The sequence below is a fragment of the Pyxicephalus adspersus genome, chromosome Z (genome assembly GCF_032062135.1).
Source record: "Pyxicephalus adspersus chromosome Z, UCB_Pads_2.0, whole genome shotgun sequence".
Classification (NCBI taxonomy): Eukaryota; Metazoa; Chordata; class Amphibia; order Anura; family Pyxicephalidae; genus Pyxicephalus; species Pyxicephalus adspersus.
The window spans coordinates 22757590-22781928 of NC_092871.1; the positions used below are offsets into that span (position 1 = coordinate 22757590).

Below are 24339 nucleotides of genomic sequence, written 5' to 3' on the forward strand. Positions count from 1 at the left end.
ACCTCTAGTTCAGCTGTAATCTTCCTATCTTTACAAACAAACTCCTAAATATTAGGGAGCAAAGGCTGCCTAAGTAGTCCTTTAGTGTAGCCCAAAAATTCAGATTTAGCTAAAATATAACCTTAGACAGCCTTTGTTATCCAGCATGCATATTGGATAAAGTGTAAAAAATACAAACATATACAGCCTGAATATATTTTGACAAATTTTAATACCCAAGAGAACAACAAAAAGACAAATATAGCTGTATCCGTAGTGGACACATTTTTTGTTCTATCCTTCCATAAAATGAAAAGTAAAAATTTAAGTGATTGCTACTAGCAAAAACATCACATTTTGTTGTAATTTTCTTTTCCCTGTATTTTGGGTTGATCTTGGTTTGGTAGTTTTTTTATAGAATAAGGAAGAAGAACCAGCCATCCTAGTTGGCCAGCAAAGGGATAACATATTTGCAGGCAGCCCTAATGACTGAACTCTGAGCACATACAGCTCAGCATTTTCTATTTAAAAATAGCGAACAGGCATGCATTTATGTTTTATTGCAGAAGGGACATCACTGGACCCTTCTGCAATCATTTTTTTTTCTGGATCACAAATTTTCTTTGCAGAAGTATAGTGACAGTAGAATTTTGTGCAATATGTAAAAATGCAGCATGTCTACATTTTCCTCTATGCACATCAGCTACATCTCTCCTTACAAAACCCAAATAACTCTCCCACTCTCTCTGCATGTACACAAATTGTCACTCAGCCACTGAGGTCTGCACCATAGAAGGAACATTGAAGTCTACACAACCCTAAATAATTAAATACTAAGTATTTCAGGGGTAGTGGACTGGAACTGAAATGTATCTACTATGCAGAGGGATTAAGAATTTTTTTTTTGTGCAGATTTCAAGTTAGATGATAAATTTGCTAAAAAAATCAAAGGTTACATGTAAAAGAGAACTAAAAGAAATGGTAACAGGCATTTTTGGTATGTTGGTGCTATATAAATACTGTTTAATAATACTAATAATAACAATTTTGTTGTTGGTCACAGCGAAAATATCTCTACTGGATTTCAAGATAAAAAAATGCAGTGAACACTATCTGAAAAGCAGTCATTTATTAGGTTATAATAAACATGATAATTAATACAAGTATAGCTATATACAGGTAAATGGGCACTTTATCTGGAGATACAACATTGTATGCTGTCGAGAAAACTTAGACAGTACCTTACAAAAATTACCCATGATAAACTAATGGCAATTAACTTTTACATTACAATGACATCTGGAAAGAACAGGAAGGGAGGATAAAGACTAAAAAAAAAAGTACAAGATTAGCAAAAAAAAAAAATAACTTTTTAGGCACAATCACACATACAATGAATAAACCACTGAATATATGACAAACTTTTTAAAAAGAATAAATATTCTGTATAGGTTGGAGCATGAATGAGTCTAGTAAAAATATTTGTAGATAAAATTAGTATAAAAATGCAGTCTCAGTATTAGAGTCCTGTAATCCCTGCAAGACCAGAAAAAAGGTCCAGAGCTGAATCCATCGAAGCTTATTTGTATTATGCCTCAGCTAAACGCTGTGATGATATGTACAAGATACATGTGCACAGCGAGGACAGTTAGTGTGCTCTGTATCACAGACCGATGTGGCTCTGTAGGAATACTGCAAGTATAGAATTGTTCCATAACAAAAGGTAAGGGCAGGTTGTTCTGCAGTTCATAAGGAAATAACCAGGCAGGGCCAAAAGCACTACTTTGGATATCATTACAGGGAACTCTAAATGTGATCTGTACGATTAATAGATTTTTGGAAGGCTGAACAAGTATTGTTTTATTTGAAGCATCTGTTAACAGACAACACATCAGTCAATGCGGTCGCCAGCCTGTGAATGTATTGCAGAGATCTACTGTATATGATTATTACCTTGCCCAGCCAGACATTTGTAGTATAGTGTGGGCTGCAAATCCCCAATCTGAATTACAACACAGGTATAAATCCATCTGCAGGTAAAACAGTTCAACTTTACAATCTTTCTTGCTGGACTAAGACGGTCCTAAACATTGGCACAAAACCTAGAATACTTGATTCTAATTAATGTACTTATCTTTTATTATAAAATATAAACATCATTACATTTTAATTATAAAAATAAAAGCACCATGAAAATGTTATCTGTCTTTGTTCAAAAAATATAAGCTTTATCTGTAGACACTAAACAAAGATCAAATGTTTTCTTTATCACATATGCTGAAAAACGCAACAATTTCCAATTGGGGGACCTAAGTTGGAAGCCTGGAATGCAACTTTTAAACAAAACTGTATTATAATGTATAATGCAGCACTTGTTCAGATACGTAATATTTACTTTTGCAGAAAGCTGTGAATGATATGTGGCTTCTGAACTACTCGGTAGGGACCACTGGAGCCCCTTTTCAAATAAACAAATGTCAGATGCCTAGGTAGATAACATAAAAATACAACTTGTTTACTAATCCAACCACATTTACCAAGGACAACACTGATTTGTGTTAAGCACTGAAATCAGCAAAACTGAAGCCCCTCTTTTCTGAACCGTTCAAGGTCTTTAAGGTCTTATGATTAGTTTATTTAATAAAAAAACTTTAAGATAGTAAAAGTTAATAAATAACAAGCCATGCATTCTCTAAAATGTTTAAGCACCCATTAATATAGATTTACTTTTTAATATGCACAGCATATCTGTTTATGGTTTAGCTGTGTCTCAAAAACGTTGACCCCCAAGGGGGAGGGGTAAATACTAATGTGTTCAGTTGCCCACAAGAAACATTCATTTGACAGTGGCTACTTTTAAAGGACATTAATCCTTTTATGGAGATAACCATAAGCAAGCAGAGATCCACTCCAACAGTAGTACAGCTGTGATTGGCCACATTTAGGCTTTTCATATAAGCTATTACTGTCTTCATTGTAACCAATCTAAGAAAGTCTTCCCCTATACGATGGTGGCATGCTGCAGGACTCTCCTGGAAGTAAAAGAGAAATAGAAACAGAGTGATACATTTCAGAGGGCTCAGTATGGTGCATTTACACTGGAAATCCATTACACAAGAATACCGCCCTGGTAGAGTGGTAGAGTTAAACACTGATTAATCCAGAAAGTTTAGCCCTCATGCAATACCCTTTATTGGCAAGGGTATTCAAATCTTAAGGTAGCAAATAAAGGGAATCACTTTTTGTAGTATAACACTGTAGATATATTCACATTGCTAAAACAGAGTGAATACTACATTGCTCAGCTACATTTATTGCTTAAAGACAAGCTTCATCAAGACTTCTTTTATCTTCTAGTGACTTTACATCCAGATTTTCTTTGTTCCCCACTGAAGGCTGACGACATAACTGTTACCTTCCAGTTTAGGGACCCAAATTCGTTTATCCTACACTTTACTTACTTTTATTTATTTTCCTATTTCAGAAACTTTAATGGCATAATTCTTAATAATAATGAGACATAATACTATACTGTAAAACAATATGATACACAAATTAAGAGCTTATAAATCAATAAAATAATGCCTATGTTGGTGAAGTATTACAGCATCGTAATCAGTCTACTGAAAATAGATGACCATTCAGACAAAGAGGGGATAGGTTCCACAAGTTTAAGGGTCTATTTGGAGGCAAGAATAAGGATTGCATGATACAGGTATGGTGGTTTGGTTTTATGGCTTTGTCTGTAAGTTGGTCTTGAAGTCCTTTCATTCTCTTTAGGGTCTTCAGGCTTTCAGGCCCAGTAAACGGCCAATGTTAAGCACATCATCCCTAGTGAGATAGCAGCCACAAAGCTGCCTGTAGCCTGTGAAAGACTCCCGTCCATGTAAAACCCTCCAGTTGTCAACAAACAGCACCTGAAACAAGAATATTTAGCAGGATGATTAGTTACAAGTATAAAAAGGTCACATAAGAATTTTACCTTAAAAGTTTGCTAACTACAGAACTCTAATGGGTTATTTACCCACCACCATGCAAATTATTATTAAAGAAAATTATAGCACTAACATATTATTGCAAATAACAGGCAGATATAAACAATGATACAGAAGGAGGAGAGCACCCTGCCCAAAAGAGCTTACAATCTAAGAGAAGGGGGAAAGAAATCTGACATTTGACATACATAGCTAGATCTGTTTTAATACTGCAGGTACAGTGGGAGGAAAATCATCCTCAAAGTTCTGAGCACAAGAAGTAACCGTTATATTTAGGTTATCTCAGGAGTGCCCACCTTGTGTTTACAATGGAGATTAGAAGGCTGCCAGAAAATAACCTAGTCCTTGATACAGAGCCATATACTGCAGCAAAAGGTGACATCAACTTCAGTGGGTCAGGTAAGTGACACAGAATTTATCTTGCCAACAACTTTTCCTGGACACAGTATTTATATAGTGCTGACATATTACCCAGCGCTGTACAAAGCCCATATTCATGTCACTGTCCCTTAAAGGGGCTCACAATCTAATGTCCCTACCTCAGTCATTTATCTTTACCCTTCCTGGAGTGTGGCTCTGGGTTAATTTTCAGTGCCAAAAGCGGTACCCCCGAGCCACACTGGGGATGGAATTGCCAGGGAGTTCTAAAGTCCCACCTAGTTCCCACGTTCCAGCAGTGTCCTTCAGCGATGCCCGGCTAGGCATCTGCTTGTGAGCCTTAAGCTACGTACACGTCGGATTTTTATCGCCCGATAATCGGCATCGGCCAATTATCGGGCGAAAATCTGCCGTGTGTACAGTCGGTGTCGTCCATCGTCCGGACGACCGACCTGCCGGATCCACGGAAGATGGACGACAGCCGATCCTAATGAAAGGGAAGGGGAGAGCGCGCAGCAGGGTGCCGCTCCCTCGCTCTCCCCCTCCCCTCTCCATAGAGCATGAACGGTGCTGTATGTACAGCACCGTTCATGCATCGTGCACTCCCTCTTTCACGATCCTTTCCAACGACAAAAATTGGAAGTGTGTACGCAGCTTTAGGCTGGAAGGTGGGACCGTGGGGCTGGTAGGCTGGAAATTTAAAATAATGAGTATTTTTAAATGTACCGCTTTTACATTTAAAAATATTCATTATTCAGATCGCCAGGGGGTTTACACAGTCTAGGGTCAATTTTGGGGGGAAGCCAATGAACCTAACTGCATGTTTTTAGAATATGGGAAGAAACCAAAGTACCGAAGGAAACCCACAAAACCACAGGGAGAACCTGCAAACTCCATGCAGATAGCGCCCTGGCCTAGATTTGAACCTGGGACTTAGCGTTGATAACCACTGAGCCACTGTGCTGCCCAACTAGACCTGCTGAATCTAGACTTGTTGTTAACCCTAAAACTTGGTGTGTTGGGGTATCCTGGGTTTGGGACAAACAAGTTGTGCACAACTTAGACAATCATTAGATTGAATTTGAATTAAAAAAATGAAATTACTTTCTATCCCAACCTACCAACTGTTGTTTTAAGTATTCAACAGATGTGCAGAGACTCCAACAATATTGTGGTTTTAAACATGAACGAATATCACTAAAACCACTTTCTCCATTGGGGAATATATGTTGGCAAACGTCAGCAAATGTTTTTTTTTTTTTTTAACTGATGAAGGTGTCAGAAAATGTACAGTCAATATTACGTAGTAAATTTTCCATATATGCATCAATAAATACACAAAGATGTTCAGTAATAGGAAATTGTTCAATTGTAAAACATTTTTGCTGCGTACAGGAAACTTTTTTTTCACTTAACATACCTTTCCTGGTTTCAGTTTCACCCACAGCTCATTCTCAGGTCTCCTCAGCTCATTGGTTAGGATTCGGTGTGCAGAATACCAGCGATGCACTAAATCATAGGGCACTGTGTTGATGACAGCACGATCATAGTTGTTGTACCTGGACACAAACATTTTCTTGTTAGAGTAGCAAACTTTGTTTACATATTAAACCAAAAACACATCTGCTATGTGTTATTTTCTGAAGTTATTGACTATCTTGTGCATATATGACCCCCCCACCCATTCCTCTCTACCATTCACATGATTATATATATATATATATATATAAAACTTTACACAAGTCTGTAATCATTGCCCACTGCTAGTGCTGCTTCTCATTGTGGGGACCAGTGACCGGGCTCTACAATAACTGTGCCCACTGGTTCCCTCCTTGTAGGATATTACACCAGACAGCAAACCGCAGGTGTCTATGTCACTCAGGCATAATGAGGCATGCCTATGTCACTAAGGCATAATGTTTATTTTTACATTCATCATTATTAACAATTATGCTTTAAATACCAATAAGTTTACTTGTAAGAACTATAACTCAACAAGATGTGAAGTAAAGAGAAACTGGACAACATGTTAAAAAGAGCCCAAAACTCCACCTGCTGGTATAATAACAAACAATATTCCTAAAGAATGATACACACGGCATCAAAATAAAAAATTTTATGGTTCAATTGCACTAGAGTTTAAGGATTTAAAAATCTTAAATTCTCCTTTAAAGATTTTTTATTAATTGCAAATTGTGAATAAAATGGATGTAAATGGACACTGCAATCTGTAATTGATAGGCATGCAGTCATTAGATAACTGTTTTTTAGGGAATCAAGTATGTTATAAAATTTTTTACATGTCTTTTTTTATTTTTGTGTACCTCATATTCTGGTATGTAGACGCATATTTTTAAATCTCATTGGAGAACCATGAGACACTGGGGGCATCTGAAGTTCTAGTTGTTTGGCTGTAGTTCTAACTTGATTGCTTGCACATGGCAAATTTTAACAGCAGTTATGTCTGCAACATAGATGTCTGTCTCCCTATAGCCAGTACACTAAGAGTCAGGGGGCCCTCTGCTGGCAGGATTTAGAAATACCTTGTTCTTTAAAAGGAAACTATAATTGTAATAGTTTTGGACAAGGTTAACTTTGGACAGTGTTATCTAACCCAGTGATTTTCAACCACACTAGTGTGCCATGAGAGATCTTTAGGTGTACCGTGGGAAATTATCTAATTACAATTGTCGAGTGTCTGTGCTGTAGTGACTGGCAGAGTAATGTAATACTCTTCCATGTCAGTGGGTGGCAGTAGGTAACAGTTTTCTTGTTTATTCTTAGAGACAAAAGAATTAGCTACAGAGTGTCATTTTGTAACATTTTTGATTTGTGGTGTGCCGCAGGATTTTTTCAATGTAAAAAAATGTGCCGTGGCTCAAAAAAAGTTGAAAAACACTGATCTAACCTTTCTTTTTGAAGTTCAAACATTTCTAACTTTATTTGGATCCACAAAAACACAAAAGCAGCCTTGTACATTAAGGTTATACTGCTACCTATATATGTCCGGGGTAGAAGGGACCTCAAGAGATTTAAAGGGAGTTTGCTAATCTGCGCAGAAGCAGCTGCAGATTAGGTGTAAATAAACAAATGAGACAAGGAGCAAGGTTTCCAAGAACTATTGAGCATCACTCCCTTCTAGTGTAAGGAGTGATGCACAATAGTTTGTGCCTCTGCCTTAAGTGCTATCTTTTTTGTATAGAACCTGCAGCAAATCAACAACAGATTGTAGGAGAGCTGAGAAGATTTAAAAATTGTCTGCTAAAAGACAAATAAATACTAAGATGATTTTGACTTCTATTAACCTCCTAGCCGTTAAGCCCGACCTTCGTACGGGAAAAAAAAATGGCTAGGATGGTTCACCCCGAGTTTTTTCACATCCTTACTTACCTGGTCCCGCTGTGCTCATCCAGCGTCGTGTTCGTGTTCCAGCGTCGTCCTCCGTCCATCTCCCTCTCCAGCGTCGGGTGTCCTTAGTCGGGTGCCAGCGGGACCGGTAAGAATCCGGCCGGCATCTTGTGTTCTGCCGGCCGGCCGGCGGAACACGAGATGCCGGCCGGCTTCTTACCTGGTCCCGCTGATCGTCCACGTCCTTCTTCTTCCAGCGCCGGATGATCTCTGAAGCGAGAAGCCGTCCGGCGGAGAAAAAAAACCGGACGGCTCCTCCCTGCGTGCGTGATGACGTCGGCGCGTGTGCGGGAAATTCAAATTGAAACTCATTCAAACATTTTGTATTGGATTCAATACAAACTCCTGTATTCAATCCAATACAAAATAATTCAAAAAATTACAAAGTATATAACTGGTAAATTCAAACTGTCATTTTGTATTGGATTGAATACAAACTCCCTATCCAATCCAATACAAAAAATAAAAAAAAATAAAATAAAAGTAAATAACTTGGAAATTCAAATTTATATTTTATATTTGATTGGATACAAACTTGCGAATCCAATCCAATACAAAATAATATAAAATTAATACAAAGTATATAACTGGTAAATTCAAACGCTCATTTTGTATTGGATTGAATACAAACTCCAGTATCCAATCCAATACAAAAAAAATAAAAAAAATAAAATAAAAGTAAATACATTTTTTATATTCATATTATCTACTAGAACCCCTGTTCGGACATATTTCTGTAAGTTACAGGTCTACAATTTAAAAAAAAAATTTCATGAAAAACAGTGGATCACTTTTGGTACAGAAATCTAGACCTCAGTGTAACGCTCAGGTGGTTAAAAAAAGATTTATTTTGGTATAGTTGAACACTGAAAATAGCTAAACATGAAAAAGAAAACTATAGCTCCATCTGCTGGCTGGATAGAAAAATGTACACTATAAATAAAGCTGAATTTAGCATGCAGGTCCTTTTCTCAAAGTATTATACCTTTAGGATAGGCATACAATTCAGGTGATTAGCATCTTAATAGGAGGGGATTTGGTCAGTCCAACTTGCTTACAATGTGTGTAACTTCCCCCACCTTCTAGACTGTAAGCTCTTCGGGGCAGGGTCCTCTCCTCCTGTGTCGCTGTCTGTATTCGCCTGTCATTTGCAATGCCTATTTAATGTACAGCGCTGCGTAATAGGTTGGCGCTTTATAAATCCTGTATATTATTAATGAGATGGTGCACATTTGTTTGTTGCTGAACCCTCACTGTCACAGTCCTGGACTAGGATGTATGGGAAATTATATTGCATATTATATACTTTTTTGTGCTGGGTTATTTCAATTTTTATTAGCTTGTTTTGGGCTAATTTACTTTTTCTTCCCGCAACACTCTTACTGACTGCAACAAAGACTAAAGTAAACCTTTAGACTAATGAATAAAGTTGAGAGCTTTCAATGCACATACAGAAAAGGACTTTACTGGTTAGAAAGTAGAGTGAAAGTGGATGATCTGAAATTTGCATTATATTCAATTGATAACACCCACCTAATCATATAGAGCTCTTTATTCCAAGGATACACATTCATTACTGGTCCAATCCCCACCATGTGGTTGTGGCTGGCTCCAACATTTTCAATGTATTCATGTTTCAGAGGTACTGTACTGAGGAGGTCAAAGTCTTCAAGGTGATGTTGACGAACTTGTTCAGCAGCATAAAAACCATCCACCAACAGGGTTCGTCCTCCTGTACCTTCATGCCGCAGACAGTGGAAAAGCTGCATGCTTCAAGCAAAAGAAACTGCAAATTAGTTAAAGCACTAATAAAGTCAATTAGTTTTTTTTAAAGGGCATCTGTTCATGGATTCCATTTTGTATTTTTTCACTTTTTTGCATTTACATATTTGTCCACTGTATTTTATATACAAATTGTAAACACTCTCTCTAGATGTCAAACATGAGAAGGTTATCTGCACATAAGATGATTGTCGCCTTAGACAAACGATTATGATCGTCTTGGGCACATATCTAATGTGTACACCTTTACTTCAACAGTCAGTTCCTGGCAGATCAATAACCAACCAAGTAGGGACGACCACTGTACTTTTTCTATGGAGCAAAGCGTAGCAGGGTGCTACTTGTTCATATTCTCCCTCTATCAATACAAAGCTCATTGATTCTTCTGTCACTGGAAATGATCAGGAGGACGAATGAAAGAAATCTAACTTGTGTAAATAGCCTTGATTAATCCTTAAGAAGATCAGCAACCATAACCAGATTTCTGAAGGCAGTTGGGACAGCTGTACATGGTATTTGCAATGACAGGAGGGAATAGCAGGCAGCCAGCCTGTTCATCATGAGCATATGCTCTATTAATTCAATCAAACAAACTTACCCACAGGGTTCCTGGAAATAAGTGGTATCTGTGTGACGATCAAGGGCCAATTTTGTGTAGGCTGTGTCTCCACGGGAGAAGTCAGATGTGAGGTCCCACATTTTCCCATAAATGGTTTCCCTAAGTAAAAACAACGACATTCATACAATTACCAAGGTCAAAATTCAACAATGTACTCCTAAGACATGTTGTAGGGTGCTTACATGCAGGTCACGGTAAAATAAAACTCGAGGCAGCATCCATTAAAATTTTAATATGTACATATACCTAGCACAAGTACACAATTATGTTTGATATTTGTGATCCTTTGCACAGCAAACCTCTGGCATGGATACAGATTGGCAGTACCAGGAGCTAACAAGGTACATGTCACAGGGAACATGCTGGCAGAAGGAGAGACTAGAGTGAGCTGAACTGGTAGCTCACACATTTGTGAACTTGCTGTTTCTTTAAATTCCAATTAGTAGACTGCATGCAGGGAGGGGACACCCTGCCTTTCCTAAATCCAATAGAGAAAGTGGTATTATAAGGTTTGTTTGGAAAGGGGTGTAGGAATCTTAAAGGAGGCTAAACAAAGTTGAAAAACAACTGGCGCTTAATCCAGATTACATCAATGTACATTTAGCAGTTATTATTATTAATAAAAAGGATTTATATAGCACCAACATATTATGCAGCACTGTACATTAAACAGTTACAGCCTCAGGCCACTTTCATACTAGGCTGTCTGATTCCTTTTCTTAAAATGAACCTGTACAAGCATGTGTGCTGCCATGCAATTTTTTAAGCCCATTTACTTGATCATACCAATAGTCTTAGAGGTAAATATCAGACCGCAGCCTGCACAAACCCCACAATGCACGGCAATCAGTACAGTAAAAAAGAATGATCCCAGCCTCACAGGAAAGGGACATGTCTGCCAGTAACTTTAAATTCAGGGGATTATAAATAAAAACATTTTTTGCTCCCTTTGAGAGACCCAAATGTTGCATCCTTAAGATAAGATTGTTTTTCAAGGTAAACAAATTCAACCCAACACTGTGTGTGTAAATATATGTACCCCTATATGATTTCAGTATTGTTTTGGACATTGTTAGTTTCTAATTTACATTTTTGAATAATAACCTATATGTAAAATTAAAATTTATGTAAAATGATACAGCTTTTATCAGGCAGAAAACCAGTATGAGTGGACTATGGCTACACTGATGATTTTTAGGAACTCAATTTCACTACTCAAACAGGTTACAAAATGTAATTGTGAGTAACTATCAATTGCTACACAGATGGAACAGATTAATTCCTATGATATATGTACACAGGGGTCATAGGTTAGCAATTAATCACACACAATCCCACAATTTTGTTATTGTGTACAAATACTTGCTACCACAGATGCCTGTGTAGCTAACCCCATAAGAAGGCAATTAATCTCAGGTGACTAGTAGCTGCATTGGTAGTAACTCTCAAGTAGCGCTGAAGTTCTCTCAAACTGCCCGATTTTTTTTTTAAGTGATGCCTGAATCAGTTACCCTCTTGAAAAGGGAAGGCCATACATAACACCAAACAGGCCTAGCAAGTTGCCTCTTATATGCCTGTCCTGCTGTTCATAGACCTTACTGCAGTTGAGCACATCCATCTTTGTGTGCTAGGTGTTGACAGAAACTATGAAGTCTCACCCAGTGATGGTGTGCTGTGATAGCTACATATTGACAGAAAGAGTCGCTCAACCTGTTGCTTCTCATTGCACACCTTTGACTGGATCCACTAACCCTCTGCCTGCCTCTTTCCCAAACATCTACCTTGATCTTGATCAACAACTCGTTTCCCACCTGCCCAGACCTAGTGCTGCCCATCCAGTTTTGTTGGCCTCTTCGCCAACCTTAACCTCTGGCCTTGGGGCACTTTGCTGTCTCCACACTAAAACTCCGGTTTCTGAATGCCACTGGTTTGGTTATCCTAATGGTTGTGACCTAGTGTTACCTTGCAGCAAAGTTTTCTGGTGGACGCTAGGGCTAGCAGGGTGGTTTTGTGGAGAAAACGGGCCAGGGGGATCTTGCATTACCTGTCAGTAGTCATTTTTGACAAAGATGTCATAAAAAGACCAACTAGAAAGAAAAATCTGCAGCTGGTGCCAAATACTTTAAATTCCTTTATTGGGATATGGACCATTTTACTCTTCAAATGTGGATAGTTAGCTTCTAGTTTTTGTTTGTGGTCTATCCTATTCCATAAATGAGAATTTTGACTTTGAATTTTAAAGATGCAAGATTTGATTAAAGAAAGTAATGTGAAAGATTTAAGCACGGCTTTCAAGAATAGAGGAAAGCTGGGATAAATTGGAGAGTGCAGGCATCATGTATGAAAATCCCTATGGTTAATCTTTAATCTTCATATTCTTTCACAGCGCACACTGCATGTGTGTACACATTGTGATGAGGATGAAAAAAGAATTCTACAAAATACTAGGCTGGGTAGAGATCACACTACTCACCCTTCTCAGTTACAAAATTCTGTGCTCTCATGGTTTTTCATACTTAACCCGAAAAATAGGTTATTATTCAGTATAATGGTCAGAATTTATGGAAAAAAGATTCGGTGTCACTTGAATATAATAGTGTCAGGTTGATTTTTACAATAGCTATACATACACACACACAAATTACCGGATATGACTAATTCGCTGTGCCACCCTCTCTGTATCCTCCCGTGTTGCCGGAACATCATCAACAAAGGCAATGCCATACAGTAAAAAGTTCTTTAGAAAGTCCCGAAGCCCTTCATTTGTCTCAAGGAAATCCGAGTAGGTGACAGATGGGACATTTGCATCCTTGTATATGTTAGCATTCCATAAAATTCGAGGCTGAACAAGTTGCTGCTTCTGTCCTTCATAGCTGTTCTGTGATAACCAATCTAATCCATACCTGGTCATGTGCCCATCTGGCCCTAATAAACGAGGAAACACAATATATAATAAAATAACAAATAATATATTGTGACAAATATATGGAACTTTACTTAATATTCGAGTATATACAGTAAATGTACATCTTTGGCATATTGATGGGTGTATTACATTACTTGCACAGTCTTTAATGGATAAAACACAGGATAATTTGTTTATGTATTGTGGAGAGTTTTTAACTAATAAACACTTAAAAAGAGTACAATGTTCCAAAGAAACGTATAAATCCTAAAGGCTACAGACAACACAACTTCTTTACGTTACACAATCACACAAAGCTGGGTACTTATCCTATTGGCTCTTCTTTCAAAATCTTTTCTTGGGAATTGGATTTTCATGGGATTACATATGATATTATTTTAAAGTAATTATGACATGAATTTCTCAAACACTGACTAAGGATTTCTAGTGCAAACTGGTAACATATGAAATGAAAAATGACTAACATTCAGGAAAGAATCTGCAGCAGTAATCATAAAAAAGATGTTCTTCTCTGACCTTTGTCATTAAAAAACGTGATTGCGTTAGTAGGGAATGTTTCTCAGTATGGGCAAATTGTATTAAAAGCAGGCAGACTTCTAATCACAGATGTTTGGCCAACTTAAGGTAAAAAAAATCTACCATGGGCTGATTAATAAAAACTGGCGTATGTGCCCATGAAACAACATTACTTTTTATTTACCACTTGTTAATTTGAGTATTATAGTAAAACAACTCATACACTTGTTTCCCTTTTGCAAATGTATTAAGTAATTTCCAAATTTTCAGAGTAAGAAGCTGGAGGAGCTGCACTTAAACCAAGATATCAGTGATCATTTTGTAAAGCAAAGGTTGTTACCTAACCACAATCACCTAAAGGTTTGCACTGTACTTTTCCCAACATACAAAAAGCATGGCCTGTATATCAGGGAAAGATTTTTCTAAACTTACATGTTAGATATAAGGTGGTCTCATCTATTCGGACCTTTGCCGGCCTGATGTCCAGTTCCACGCTGGCTGTGTCCAGACTACGCTGGTTGGTTTTGGAGTTGTAACAAGAAGCCGAGCGGCAATGGTCCCGCAGCCACACATAGTCGAAACGCATGCATGTTCCAGAGTAAAGAAGTTCTGTTTAAACAATCAAAGACAGTTTAGTAGTTAACCATCGATTTTATACAGGCAAAGCAAGACTTTTTATTGGAATGTAGGGAAAAAAAACTTTTACAGATACTTTAACTAAAGAGGATCTTAAGTTCTTTTTGCAGTAAATAGATTGTTGGATTATTTTTCAAAAACAGATCTTTACCAAGGACGGTTTGAATGTAATACCCCTTGCTACTGAGTGATCCTAACAAGCTTTATACTCTAGTTTTACTTTTTGGAATCACAATATTGAAGAGGGGAAATTTTGAATATGTTTTCCCCAATTAGATGGAGCATAATATCTAATCAATACTCTTATCACACCTAGACAGCTGCCCTTCATGGTTCTCCTTAACTTGGTGGGGAGTGGGCGCCCTATGTGGGTACATGGCATTGAAAAATAAAAGATAAATGATATATTGTAATCATGGAATTTGTATGTTATGATTGGTATTTGTATTTCTATACTTATTCCTGAATTGACCTCTTGAAGTAGGGGGTCTCAATATGAAACATGTAGAGATTGACCCTCAACATTGTGCTTCCATGTGACTTGGAACTATTCTAATACATTCCATCCTCAAAATGTATTAATTATAAAATGAGGCAAAGTATTAGAGCATATTATTTTATACATGTAATTTCATACAGATTGTATAGAATCAAATCTATTTATATATGATGCAATGGCTATTGTGATACTGTCACCGGCAAAACCATAGTTTTTTTTTTTTTAATAGGAATAATATTATATGTTGGTTTCCATTCATCAGGAGTGTGGATTCTAGGTGCTTGGTCAGCCAGTTTTATGGTCATTGATATATATTTTTTGTAGTAAATACACTGACTTTCGAGAAGGAAGTTACACAGGATGTTTGGAGGGTCTTTCGCAAAACAACATAATATTTCGAAAGTAGTTCAGATATCACGCACATGTATTTAAGTATCCAAACAAAAAGAGAAAACATTAGCAATCTTCATTTCATCTTTATACAAGGTATGAAATATTTAAGGGTTATGCTGTGCGCTCGCTTCTTCTTTTACATTTGTTTCTTCACTATAGATTGCCTAGGATGTGAGCACTGGGATACTTTGGTTCAGGTGCTGCATATTTTGCTTGCTGCATATTTTTGGAAATAAAGGAGAATCTTCCCGACAGGCCGGTCTTTCTAGACTGAGACCTGTGTGCTGGGGCACAATAATGCAAGAATAAATAATTTTATCAAATCCACTAGTAAGCAACAACAGGCTCAGATCTTGTAAGGTCACAACCCGAAAGGGATCCTGATAAAGAACAATAAGAGAGTTTGGAAATTTCTAGCATATAAAATATTGTTCTGCCTACCCCGAAATACCAGAAACCCCGTATTTTTCATAGAAATTGGAGAATTACCTGTTAAAGCTGTACAAATGAATTATCACTCTGCAAGGGATCACTCACTTAGTTTAGTGAATGAGGTGATGCTCTGCATACTCTTCACCTCTTCATGTGCAAACCAGATCATGGTTTTTAAAATGCCCTGAAAGTCATGGATTATTCTTTGTAAAGCAAAGTGAATAATCCCTTGCAGAGATAATTCATAAATAAACAGCATTATATCAAATATGTGAATGTGCAAATCAGTGGAACTACCTCTTTTCTTTCACTTGTTTCCCTTAACATGTAAATCTCATATGTAAATATAATGACTGGAGGTTAATAAGGAGCACTGCAACTAAACAGGATGCAGAATGTTGCGTGTTTACCCTGAAATAAAGCTGCTACCTTTCTGACATTTTAAAAATAAGCTTCAGTAAACTTACCAAAGTGATCTTTATGCAGGACCCAGGAACAATCCTGTGTTGCTGGAGCTGTGCTGAGCCAGCGGATTGCTATTCTAGTTCTGCAGAACCTGGCAGTCCCATAATGCTGGCCTTTAGTGGTCTTTGCTAAGAGTTGCTTGGCCTCGGGAAAAAGCCGTGCCAGTCTGTGACTCCACATACTGTTCCAAGGGAAATGGCATCAGAGACACATGAGGAAGATAATCTGATTGTGTAAACCAGATGCAGTCTGTGGAAGGGAGGAGAAAGCATCTGATGATAAATGGTAGGAACAGGGCTAAAGAGAAGGGTGTACAAGGACAGGGTGTAGAAAAATAAACATGGCAAAGAAAACAGAGAAGAGTATACAAACATACAAGTGACAGCATGAGAAAATCATTATGACAAAAAAATAGAAACCCTTTGACATATTTTTGTGCCAGAGCAGCATCCCCTAACCTTTGCCTAATGTATACACGGAAACACATAATTAAGTAGTCAGACTTTCTTTGTACAATTCCCAAGAATTACAGATAACATGTGTGTGTTCCCATGAAGACAAACTGCTGTTATAAAAAGATCAGGTTTTATGCCAGCACCAAAAACATGCCAAGCTTATTAGGGCACAGTATCAGGATTACAGCTAAGAGGGGCAGACCTCCAGCTGGTAAGGACTACAAACCCCAGCCAGCCCTGCCAAAAACTTACCAACTGTGACTGAAAGTGATAAATACTGGAGGCTTTTCACTAAGAATAAAAGTGAGTAAATTCAAAATGTTGAGTTGCTATCAGGACAGAAATAGAGGGTAAATCTTCTAATGGGGAGTTTTCTCTTGTTTCTTGCAAATATCTATGAGGGAATTTCCCTCACATTGGAAAGATAATTTCAAGTTCAGTCTACAGGTCAAGTGAAGAGATATCCTTAAGTGGAACTAAACTCCAGAAAATAAAAACTTCAGACCAAGCGGATGAGAAGATCTTTAAAGGGTAGATAACGTTCGAAGGGTAGAACCCTCCGCTTCCACAGTGGTAAAGACTGAATGGGAAGCTTGCAGCCTCCTGGAATAAAATTTTCACATAACCCCAGGGGCTGCTCCTTCTGCACATGCCTGATCTCAGGGACTTTCCCTGCAATGTACAAATGCTCAGTGCAAGATCGAGGATGGTGCGGGACAGAATGGAAGCCACTTGTGGAGGGATCGAGGGCAGAAGTAATTTCTTTAGGTGTGTATCTGGGAAAAACAACATTTTCAGCACATTTCCCTCCAAAGCTGATACATGTACTTTCACATTGATCTGCTAGATATCCAGCTCTTAACTTTTCTGTAATCTAGCAGAGGAGAACTGTCAGGGTTGAAAACGTTGCTTGGGATTTCAGTGAAGCAGAGGCTTTGTTATCAAGTAGCTACAGAAAGCTGGTAGTTGTGAGCATTTCTAGTGGGATCAGCAAGTATTTTTCTCTACTTTCAGCATCTTCTAAGAAACAAAAGATGGGGTTTATGTACTGAAAGTTGTACTAGATAGGTTTTATTCTACTTTGCCCTGACATACATTTTAATAAGAAAGTAGCCACTCAGCTGGTTGCATTTGTGATGTTTAATCTGTTCTAGAAGATCTGGACAGAATTTACTGCAAATATGGTGATTTTTAGAAACACTTTGAGAATCTTTTGAATTCATAGAAATTATTAAAATAACAGATTTGAAGCCACTACTGACTTTTAGTAAATAGCAGAAAAAAAATATTTTAGATTTGGAGTTTTGGAATGCGGAAGGGTTGGACAAGTTTTTTTTTAATTGTTGTCAATGTTATCATTGGAGAGATTTTCCCCTATTTTTGTGCTGGTGGCCAATGTCCCTGAAACAGAAAATTTTAGGGAATCTTTCGATGGGGAAAACCTTTCTTGGTAAAAATGGTCTAAGAAGAGAAACTGTAACAATCATATGCAGTTTTGTGACTGTGAGCAGAGATTGAAATAATAAGGAAACCCTGCTTTTAATCATGAATTCTTTTTAAGATGTTTCTAAACACTTTTGTTGTTTGCCTTTGGCAGTGCCAAAAATACCAAGCCTACTTGGCATCAATATCCAAACTTCCCCTGCAACCGGAGGAAAATGATAAATACCAGGCCAGATACATTACGAAACTCAGCAGAGAAGACCAATAAAGTACAGCGGATGTGTCTTGTGTAGCACTTAGATCCTGAGGGTTCCTGGTGCTTCGTGAAATCATCAGTATAGGGTCAGATACATTTCATACCACACTTTACACTTTTTTTGCTCTTTGCCCAATCTTTCTCAAAAGGCTTGTATTCACTTTTGGACATCTATCCAGTGCCAATGTGATATCTCAGCCAAAAGTGCAAAGAGCAACCATGTGCAACAATGTACAGCATCCAGCAACACGTCCTTTGTTTCCAGGAAGTTACTGAATGGTGATCAGCAAGTGGTTGATTTGAGATACAACATAAATTGTTCTTTTTAACAGACTCAAAAAAGCCCTGATCAATCCATGTTTGCATTTAAATGGATTATATACATTAATAATGCAAAGGGGTACACACAGGGAGTTATTTAGAATGTAGGAAGACTAAAAAAGTTAAATTGAACAATATTTATGCCAAGTGAACTTCTCTTATTTGCTCGCATTTGGACTGAGTACACCATTTAAAGAACTTTGTTATACATGTTTAATAATTAAATACTTGTAGATTCTGTCTGTCCTGTGATATCAAGTTCTCCCAATTCCAATCTTGGACTTTAGGACCAATCTCCCTGCATTGTGGAGATAGGGAAGGATTGGGTAAAATACACCTGAACAGGACTGACACTATTTCTTGCCATCTTAGACCAGAAAAAAGTGTGTGGCGTCAGCCTGCCACAGGACATTAGGAGATAGATGTACTTCTGGCGGATCAACAGATATTATACTGGCCTTGCAGTCCCCTTAAAGGGGTGCAGCATGGGAAAATCTACAACGGCTATTCAGTTTCAAACAGAAACCTGCTTTTAGATGTTAGATCAGAATAGCAAACTTTGCTAACCTGGAGTAGTGGGTTACTGTTAACCCAAACTGCAGATCCTCTGATTTTCTAATGACAATTGAATAAAGTGAACTTCAAAAGCCACCCATGGACCTGGTTTCCGCCCCGATTAAATTAAAAGTGTGATTATACATTTACAAAGACAAAGCATAAACTCTGGCCAATGTCTACAATGTCTGTTTGGTAAAGATTTATTATTTTATTATTTGTATCAAAGATTAACCCACAGAGCTCACTTGGCATTATAACACTCCATCAAAGGTCAGGCAATAGAAAAGAATCACACAACAGATAACACAGAAACAGAGGAAACATTCTACGCTTGCTGCAAGTAAAAAGAACCAGCAGGTCCACACGCAAAGACATATGAAGTCAGTGTTCTCCCCAGCCCCTTTTAGCCGGGCACAGCACCCGGCACTTTTTAGTAACAACCCAGCTGTTCATAGGCGTTACTGCAGAGTTGGGTCACAATACAGGGGCTGCCACCCGCCTAAAATTTCTTCCCACCCAGCTTAAAAAAAATTACTAGGTTGAACATTGAAATTATATACACATTTCTATATATACATACATAAAGTTTAGCTTCACCTTTACTCTTCCTATAGGGTTTAAGGTGATGGATGATCCCACTGAAGAGGTCATGACTTTTATAGGAAAGTCAGGAAACAAACACAATAATTGATTTCTCAAGAAGTACATGTGGTTGCCGCCAAAAGTGATCTCTACTTTACAATAACCTTTTATTTTTAATTTTATGCACAGTTAGAATTCATCCCAAATTTATAATAAAAAGCATCCTAACTTGGGAAATGTGTGCTGCGACATGCTGTGGCTTACTAGAGGACGAAAACATTTTGTTATGTGTGTTAACATCTGGATTATGGTTAAAATGTAATACTGGGGTGTGGGCAGCATCAAAAGCTACCAAAATTACATCACAGTGTTAAGGATTTACCATGGCTTTCTAGTCAGACGTCTGAGAAAAGCGTTTTATATGCCATTAATATACGGTACTGGTAAATGTGCTGTGCTTTTATTCAGTTTGTGTGTATCTTCTGGGTAGAATACTTCCCCCACCTCCTAGATTGTAAGCTCTTCGGAGCAGGGTCTTCTCCTCCTCCTGTGTCACTGTCTGCATGTCTGTTGTATGCAACCCTTATTTATTGTCAATACATAATAATGTCAAACAATACATAATAAGTTGGCGCTATATAAAACCTGTTTTATATTATTAATAATAGATAGTGGAAAACAAGGTCTTTATCTGCCCCAAATACCAATTTATTTCAATTTCTTCATATACTGGTGCCATAAATATTTGTGCTGCACTGCCCACTTGTATTCACATGAGATCCCAACTTGCAGCACCTGCATGTTAAACCATCCCTAACCTCATTATACCTATGTGATTCCTGAAATAAAACGATGAAGAACAGAATGTACATTTTGGGATAGCTTGTTATTTGTACTGGGCTGGATTGTTTGCTCTGTATCATAGCTAAACTTATGCAGAAATCGCATGCTTATAGTGGCTTGACACTCTTGCCAGAGATTAAAAATACACCAATCAAAAAAAAAAAAAAGTATATGAACCCTAGCCAAACATTATAATTTCCTATTGACACGCAGAGGAAGACAAGCAGACTTCACTTTGATAACTTTTATGGTAACTGACTGTATTCCAAAATTTAAAAATGGACCCTAATTTACAGAGGAAGAAAAACATTCTCCATTCCAATAAGTTTTTCCTGATCTTAGTGAATAAGATGAAACAAAGCATTTTGCAAAAAACGTAGCCCAATCATTTGCAAGAAAAGTTACTCACATGACTGAATAAGTGATGTCAGCAAAACTTTATCTCTTTCACTCAAGTAAAGATTAATTTACAAGGCTACATTTACTTTGAAAGTGAATGTGTTCGCTACCCCTCCAGTAAAATAACCTCTGTGTGTCATAAGAAGGAAGAAAGGGCTCTTTCAGTCCAAAATCTTTGGTATTATGCTAATAAACCATGATTAAGCTTTGAGCTGCCAACCATTGTTCATGTATTTATTTGTCTGAGTAGCAATTAAATGATTCATTGTAATGATTCAGTTTCGTAAAAAAAATCTTTTTGGGAGATGTGCAGGGGGAATCAGATACATGATGCAGGATACAGTTTTCTATCACTGTTATGTGCCTATTATCAAATTCACAAATTGACTACAACAAAAAGATTAAAGATATTTGATGCCAATATGGTTCACAGGATGGTGACAGGATAACCAACATTCTACAAATCAAATGCATAAAGCAATGACCACTTATATCGTATCTAAACTAGGATGCTTAAGCTTTACTGGTAAGTACACTTCCTGATAATCCTGCAAGAAATTCTAAATCCCTGCAACTTCTTCTACACTGTTCTAAAATCTCAAACAATGTTATCAGCCTTTCTAGTTATAATATGTGAACACAAAACATCTCCTTTCTATGCAATGAAGATAATGAAAGGTGGGAGATAGTCCAAATCAAGAGAACAGCCTAGGTGACAACACTACTCCTTTACAAATACAGTAATATGATAATTGTCACCCTAGGACGGGTTGTTGTTAAAGGACATTTAAAGACTTGTAGGCTTCTATGTACACCAGTTTGTGTTTAAGTTTAGAGCTCATTTACACCATGCCAGTTTGTTGAAGTGCTTTTAAGAAATGTGAATTCATATGCATTTCATTAGGCAGCCCATTCATTTAGACAGACCGCTAAAGCACCCCCACGGACTGCAAAAGTGTATCTGCATCATTTTAAATAACATGATGCATGGCGGTGGTAATTGAACATTAAGGTGTGCTGCAGAAATGTTTGGGTTCCATTAGATGGTACCACTATGCACCCATATGTGAATAATATATTACTGCAAAGAACTGTTGTAAACAAATCCTAACTGTCCTTGTTGCAAGTTGCAAGCAATCAGATTTACCATTGCCCCAGAAATTATTGTAAAAAAAGTAAAAAACTTTATACCTCAAAGAGCAAAAAAAAAAGGTGTGAATATAGCTGTTGAAATCCCAAGCCTGAAGGTTCTGTAAACTGAATCGCTTGTAGACAGAGAGGGAACAATTGGCTACAGCAGAGTCACAAGACGTCAAAAAGGCATTTTTAGGGTCAGGGATGTCACTGGCTCAGGGCTAGGGCTCCCTGACTAAATAATGACGATTACCTAGGGCAGACCTGCACTGCATTACTTTTGCAGACGGTGCATTAGCTAATCTGTTCCCTTGCCTCCCACAGAGCCCAGTACAAGCAGGCACGTTGGAAGATGCAAACACACCATACAGTCATAATGCTCCATAATGACCTCCTGCTCCTATTCCCTATTTTCTAAACATATGGTTTCAGAAAGATCTTCATGTAATGCAACAACAGTGAATCCTTTGTGTGGTTATACTATGTGGACTCCAATATCATAGCTTTTCATTCAACACATATGTGATGATAGATAGATAGATAGATAGATAGATAGATAGATAGATAGATAGATAGATAGCAAATTGTACAAACCTTTTCCGGCACCGTCTTCCCTCTCTTCTTTTGCTGACAGTTGAAGATCTTTGTTCAGCTTCTTTACAGTCCTTGTCTCTTCTTGTCTGGTATCAAAGGTTACTAAGAAGCATAAAGTAGGATTGAAGTGTAAGCTAGACTGTTATGTGTTTATTAACTTTTTCTATACTAACTTGGACGATTTTGTTGGTACATGTTAGAGGTTTAATACAGCTCAGGATGAAACAGTTGTGCCAGTTTCCAGCAAAAATAGGACAGTGTGCAGTAGTCCGCCGATGTTGTATACCAGGGGTGCCCACACAAATGACCAAGTCAAAATGATCTACCAAAAATAAAAACTTGGACTTAATAACTCCTGTACGTAGTTTATTTTGAAAGGCAGGGCTCAGTGTTCTACTCGCGTTGCCATTGTGATCTACCGGTGGATCACGATCCACATGTTGGGCACCCCTGTTGTATAACAATCCACTGTTAAGAATGACGCAAGTCCTGCGCATACACATAGAAGTTTATTCACTCCCAGCAGCCAGCTATGCTGCGATTATACACTGCACATGTGCACATCAGTGTACATTGTAAAGATTGAGAATGAGCGGGTAAGCTTGCTTGTTTACAGAAGAGACATCACCTGCCTGCTCACAATTTTCTTAATTTTTGCCCTTATTTCTTTATCAAGGCCATGACTGACAACTCCCAATTGTTTAATTTCAATATGACCGATGCCAATATGACATACATGAGCTTTAGCGGATTGCTCTACTAGGGGGAACAGATATCTTGCCATATTACAAAAGATCATGGATCATAGGTTATCCTTCAGAACATTTGCAACCCAATTCCATAGATTTCCCTTTGAAAGCTATGAAAGTGTTACTGCTGCTCACCGCCCTCAGACGCTGCACAAAGTGCAAACAATGCAACTGCAGCAGTTGCAAAATATATTAATTAACAGGATTTATAAAGCGCCAACATATTACGCAGAGTTGTACATTAAATAGGGGTTGCAAATGACAGACAAATACAAACAGTGACACAGGAGGGAGGATAGGACCCTGCCCAGAAGAGCTTACAATCTAGATTGTAAATTCTATAACTTTAAATCATGGCAGTCTATAATTCTTCTATTGATGTGTTTATGCAGTTTAGTAGCAGAATGGTGAACAGCTGCACATCTGTGTTTTTCCAGAATAATGTAAATATATTTGTGTATACATAACACTGCTCATATAAGTAATATTTATGTAAAGTATATAAACATGTAATATTTATGCCAAGTATTAGTAAACTCTGTGTGAGTATATACATGGTATATAATAAATTATGACTTGTGATCTGCAACCCACACACTGCAAGAATGGGAATTCTTTATAGAACAATGCAGGAAAATGCACCAAACTTCACACTGCATGCATCAGCTCCAATACACACTGAGCAAAAGCTGCAAAAAGAACCTAAATATACCAATAAACTGAATGCAAATATATCATTTAAGAGCAACGTAATTCCCACTATTCCTGAACATTCTACAATCATATACAGAATACTCACCAAGCAAAGCCTGCAGCCTACCTGACACGTCTGGGGCCCCTGCAGGACATAGCACTAGGCAGTACAATTCAGTGGCACCGCACAAGACTCCTCCAGCGGTGCATTGTGGGAGATGTGGTCAAGAAGGGCTTGCTACAGAAGATTTTCAATATGAATCGCACTCTATTTCCCATAATGC

General features: G+C 37.7%; 1 protein-coding gene across 3 annotated transcripts; it reads right to left on the reverse strand.

The window, feature by feature from the left end:
* Window positions 1–1093: 1093 nt before the first annotated feature.
* TMLHE (trimethyllysine hydroxylase, epsilon) lies at window positions 1094–24301 on the reverse strand. Of its 3 annotated transcripts, none has more exons than XM_072429527.1 (9): window positions 24162–24282; window positions 22614–22715; window positions 16031–16277; window positions 14036–14212; window positions 12807–13086; window positions 10141–10260; window positions 9294–9530; window positions 5773–5911; window positions 1094–3896 (listed from the first exon to the last, which is right to left on the reverse strand). In XM_072429527.1, the coding sequence occupies exons 3-9, from the start codon at window positions 16206–16208 to the stop codon at window positions 3765–3767; spliced, it is 1263 nt and encodes a 420-aa protein (XP_072285628.1). In that variant the 5' UTR covers window positions 16209–16277; window positions 22614–22715; window positions 24162–24282; the 3' UTR covers window positions 1094–3764. The 3 variants fall into 3 exon arrangements, with proteins under 3 accessions (XP_072285628.1, XP_072285629.1, XP_072285630.1); XM_072429528.1 differs by having other exon boundaries at window positions 24183–24201; XM_072429529.1 differs by lacking the exon at window positions 22614–22715 and having other exon boundaries at window positions 24162–24301.
* Between the last annotated feature and the right edge of the window lie 38 nt (window positions 24302–24339).

Coding starts and splice junctions, on each gene's coding strand:
- TMLHE (XM_072429529.1), bottom strand. CDS start 16,208: ATGTGGAGTCACAGACTGGCACGGCTTTTTCCCGAGGCCAAGCAACTC. Junction 14,213..16,030: donor CCTGCATAAAGATCACTTTG/GTAAGTTTACTG, acceptor TTGTTTAAACAG/AACTTCTTTACTCTGGAACA. Junction 13,087..14,035: donor GACCACCTTATATCTAACAT/GTAAGTTTAGAA, acceptor CTCGTTTATTAG/GGCCAGATGGGCACATGACC.